Source organism: Physella acuta, unplaced genomic scaffold, assembly GCF_028476545.2.
Source record: "Physella acuta isolate Inbredline_101_S28 unplaced genomic scaffold, ASM2847654v3 ptg001148l, whole genome shotgun sequence".
Lineage (NCBI taxonomy): Eukaryota > Metazoa > Mollusca > Gastropoda > Physidae > Physella > Physella acuta.
In genome coordinates, this window is record NW_026732665.1 from 106,636 (window position 1) to 111,873 (window position 5,238).

Below are 5,238 nucleotides of genomic sequence, written 5' to 3' on the forward strand. Positions count from 1 at the left end.
ATTTATGACAAACATCACATTCATGTGGCATATTTCCTGAATGAACTCTTTTGAGTCTATTAAACTTAGAACTGTTTGAAAACCTTTTATGACAAACTTCATATTTATAAGGATTAAGTACTAAATGAATTCTTTTGGTGTTTCCTTGGAGTAGAACTGTGTAAAAACCTTTTATGACAAACATCACATTCAAATTGTTTATCTCCTGAATGAAATCTTTTGTGTCTATTAAAACTAAAACTCTGAGAAATCTTTTTACGACAAACATCACATTCATAAGGCTTAACTACTAAATGATTATTTTTTTGTTTGCTTAGAGTAGAACTGTCTGTAAAATTTTTATGACAACCATCACATTAATATGGATTTTCTCCTAAATGAAATCATCTGTTTCTATTTAAATTAGCTCTGAGAAATCTTTTTACGACAAACATCACATTCATAAGGCTTAACTACTAAATGATTATTTTGAACTCTTTTGTGTTTGCTTAGAGTAGAACTGTGTGGAAACTCTTTATGATAAACATCACATTTATATGGCTTAACACAAGAATGAACAGTTTTATGTTTGCTTACAGTAGAACTGTAAAACATCACATTCAAATTGTTTATCTCCTGAATAAACTCTTTTGCGTTTCCTTAAATCAGAATTGCCAGAAAACATTTTGTGACAAAGATCACATTCATGTGTTACTAGTGGCTGCTTAGACTTAGAGCAAACATTTTAGAAAAATATTTATGGCAATCATCACATTCATGTGGCTTATCTCCAGAATGAACTTTTTTATGCTTCCTTAAACTAGAACTATATGAAAACTTTTTATGACAAACATCACATTCAAATGGTTTATCTTCTGAATGAACTTGTTTGTGTGCATATAAATTAGAACTCTGAGAAAACTTTTTTTGACAAAAATCACATTCAAATGGTTTATCTCCTGAATGAACTGCTGTTTTGTGTTTTGTTAAATCAGAATTCCTTGAAAACCTTTTGTGACAAAGATCACATTCATGTGGCTTCTGTCAATTTGGCTCCAGACAAAAGGACCACTGACAATACTGTTTCTGTAGAGACTAAGTCTCCCGGCAAAGCGGTCTCATTGAATATGACACCTGCCAGTGGGACCCCTTCATCAATATTCTTTAGTTAGCTTATCCAACACTTTTATGTAATACAACGTATGCATCTCTTGTTCGGCAGGCCTTATTTTTATATTCGTTTATCTATTATAAAATATAGTATGTTTTAATTTAAGGGTCATCTATCTATGACATCCATAATTGAGTCGTTTTTAGGCTGTTCCAACAGTGTGTTGGGAGAAGGGTCCACGCTATACCTTCCTACCTGCAGTATACTTGTAGGTTATCAAAACAAAATGCTGTTATCATGTAAACATCATGTATATCATACATTTACACTTCTGTGCACGCTTTTAAGCAACAGATCTTTTCTGTTGTAAATTAAACATTATCAAAACTTTAGAATTGGTGAAATTTAGCTGTTAAGGGCTCACTTTGTTTGTGAATTAATGTTGGTTCATGAAAAACAATTTCATTCGGGCATTTAAAAGAGTATATAGTGGTATTGGAGGTAGGACAAAATCGTTACTTTTATGCCAATAGTGGTCATGCCATTCATTGGTCTGGAGCCAATATGTCGGGAGCCCAATTGCCGGTAGCCCATTTGTCGGTAGCCAATATGTCGTGAGCCGATTTGTCGGGAGCCCATTTGTCTTGAGCACTTATATCGGGAGCCAATATGTCGGGAGCCGCTTTATTTAAGAAACATATTTATGGCAATCATCACATTCATCTGGCTTATCTCCAGTATGAACTTTTCTATGTTTCCTTAAATAAGAACTATATGAAAACTTTTTATGACAAACATCACATTCAAATGGTTTATCTTCTGAATGAACTTTTTTGTGTGTATATAAACTAGAACTCTGAGAAAACTTTTTATAACAAACATCACATTCAAATGGTTTATCTCCTGAATGAACTCTTTTGTGTGCATATAAATTAGAACTATATGAAAACTTTTTATGACAAACATCACATTCAAATGGTTTATCTTCCGAATGAACTTTTTTGTGTGTATATAAACTAGAACTATATGAAAACTTTTTTTGACAAACATCACATTCAAATGGTTTATCTTCTGAATGAACTCTTTTGTGTGTATATAAACTAGAATGAGAAAACTTTTTATGACAAACATCACATTCAAATGGTTTATCTTCTGAATGAACTCTTTTGTGTGCATATAAATTAGAACTATATAAAAACTTTTTATGACAAACATCACATTCAAATGGTTTATCTTCTGAATGAACTCTTTTGTGTGCATATAAACTAGAACTCCGAGAAAACTTTTTTTGACAAACATCACATTCAAATGGTTTATCTCCTGAATGAACTCTTTTGTGTGCATATAAACTAGAACTATGAGAAAACTTTTTATGACAAACAGCACATTCATGAGGCTTATCTCCTGAATGAATTTTTTTATGTTTACTTAACCTAGAACTATCTGAAAACCTTTTATGGCAAGCATCACATTGAAGTGGCCTCTCCCCTACTTGAGCTTGTTTATTCAAGTTAGATCTTTGAAAAAACTGTTCATGATGATCATGAGGATCAACAGACAGATATGTTTTGTCTTCAGAGAGTTTTAGCTTTTCTTCAAGTCCATTTTGTTGTTTGTCCTCAGAATCTAAAAATTTTGTCCATAAATCTGGTTTTATATCTTTGTTGGTTGATAAAGTTTCTAATTCTGGGATTATATCTTCGCTAGTTGATAAAGTTTCTAATTCGCGTTTTAGATCTTCACTAGTTGATTTATTTTCTAATTCTGGATTTATATCTTCAGTAGTTGATAAAATTTCTAATTCTGTGTTGGTTGATAAAGTTTCTAATTCTGGTTTTATATCTTCACTAGTTGATAAAATTGCTAATTCTGGTTTTATATCTTCAGATCTTGTACATACTGCTGATACAGCAGGTTCCATATCTTTAAAAATTAAAAATCCTGTTGTTTTATCTTGAGAAGTTAGAAATGTCGTATGGTGTTTTACATCATCAAAAGAGGAAAATGTTGTACATTCTGACTTTGTGTCTGTAGAAGATGAAAAATCTGGCGTAACAACGGTTTTATCATCCTGTGAAGTTATAAATGTCATGTTTGGTTTGATATCACGGAAAGTTAAAAATGATAATTCTGTTTTTATGTCAGAAGAAGATGAAAATACTGTAGATAGAAGTGGCTTCACATCTTCAGAATTTGAAAATTCGTCAAACTCATCAGACTGTAAATTTAAATCACCAGTTGCCTCTCCCATGCTGCTTCTTATAAATGAACTGAGGATTAAATATTTAATGTTAAAGTGGTGATTATACAGATCTAGTGACTATAGTCAAAACAAAGTTTTTTCAATAAAACTTCTCAGAAGCATATTAAAATATTTTAGAAATGAATTTAGATAGCTTAAAGTTAATACAATCAATAAACAATTTTAAAAATAAAATAATTAATGTATTGTATATGCCTAAGGGTGGCGGATTATGGTAGAAAATAAAATCAAACTTAAATTTTTTTTGTTTTATACAATATTTGTACAAAATTAACATGCCATGCTTTTTAAATTGACAGAAGGTAAGTATACCATGTTACAAAAACTGCAATCATAACAATTCATATTTTCACTTTAAAAAATGAAAAAAAAAACAATCATCAATGAGGAAAGTGCAACGCTTTATGTTTTTAAAATATGGGGCGACATGACAAATAATAAATCTGGCCAAATGACTGGCTTTGGGCGCAGCACACATGTAAACGCGCCTTGTTTTTCACAAGATTATAATCAATTGGCATTATTGGGGAGGGGGGGGGGGTATATTCCCAAACCGTTGTTTAATCATACACGGCATAACATTAGAATCATAGTTTAGAAGTTTATTTGATTGTAAGTTCATACAAAGCTACTTTCACTAAAGTGTCGCTTGCGAGATAAAAAAAGAAATTAGGTCAAAAGTACACCTTACTATTCTTAATTAACAGACTAAGGTAATCTATGGTTTTATGTACATAAAATCTGCAGAGGCTAGTAAGGTTAAAAAGCCAGTAGTGATCTCCCCTAAGCTTTCTCGAATATTCTTATATAACACTACGGCGGATTGGCAACTCAGGATATACTATATATAGACATGATTTTTAAATCCATGTTTAAGTACTTAAACTTTTTAAAATAGAATAGAATCTTGTAGAAAAAAGAATTGCACACCAAGGAAATGCGAAACAAAATGTGTATAATAGTGCGGAATATTATTAGTACTTTTGAAAAATTTAAAGTAGAATTAGTTCCACTTCCGGTTAATCAGAAATCGCTGAAAAGTTGATACAAAACTAGAAATTTGATATTTATAATGCTTATCTATATATATAATTCTCTTCTGGGAGCTGTTAGAAAACAAGCTGCAAGCGCGCGCCTTGCAGTCCCCTCTCTTCCTCTCTATCGCTACCACCCCCCCCACCCCCACCCCCCTCACATGGTCAGGTGAGTTGTAGTTCACGCTAAGTGTTTAGTTTGGTGACGGCTATTAGGGGCAGATAATTCAGTTTGAAACTATTTTAAACTTAGAGGAGGTAACTAAGAGGAGGCTGCTTTCACGGGGCGGGGGGGGGGGGGGGGGGGGGGATGGGGTTTAGTGTTTTAAAGCAAATATTTTTAGTGGCAGCATTGGTACTGTCGAATTCACAAATTATGAATTACTGAAAAGTAGAAAAAAAAATAACTAAATAGCGGGTCGGCTCGTATATGAAATTTTATCAACCTAGCTGTAACTGTACTCAAGTTATCGTGTTCACAGACACACATACACTGAAAGAATTGCAAAGCCCAGTTTTTCAGACTCGATTATGCATAAAACATCGAAAATTTGATAAATGTGGGTTTATAATTTTTGCCCGATTAAAATAAGTCTTCTATACTCCAGATGAAGGACTGAGGTGAAAACCGTCAAAATTTCATGTGATTTTTGTGAACTATCAGAATACTTTCTCTATACCCTGTATACGAGTAAGTAAAAAAAGGGTGACGTATCAAATTTTTGTAATTAGTTGGCATTTTTAGAAGGATTCTCATTTTGAAAGCTACAAAAATGTTACAAACTTTTGATGTGCCTGTTTTAAAACATCAGTAGTAAAACTTTTCAGTAATAAATAAAGATTAACGATGT

At 32.3% G+C, this 5,238-nt stretch overlaps 1 protein-coding gene across 1 annotated transcript; it reads right to left on the bottom strand.

The window, feature by feature from the left end:
* Positions 1-562: 562 nt before the first annotated feature.
* LOC131956412 (zinc finger protein 852-like) lies at positions 563-3,182 on the bottom strand. Its single transcript, XM_059320833.1, has 2 exons — positions 2,472-3,182; positions 563-709 (listed from the first exon to the last, which is right to left on the bottom strand). Exons 1-2 carry the CDS (start codon positions 3,180-3,182, stop codon positions 563-565), a joined length of 858 nt encoding a protein of 285 aa, XP_059176816.1.
* Between the last annotated feature and the right edge of the window lie 2,056 nt (positions 3,183-5,238).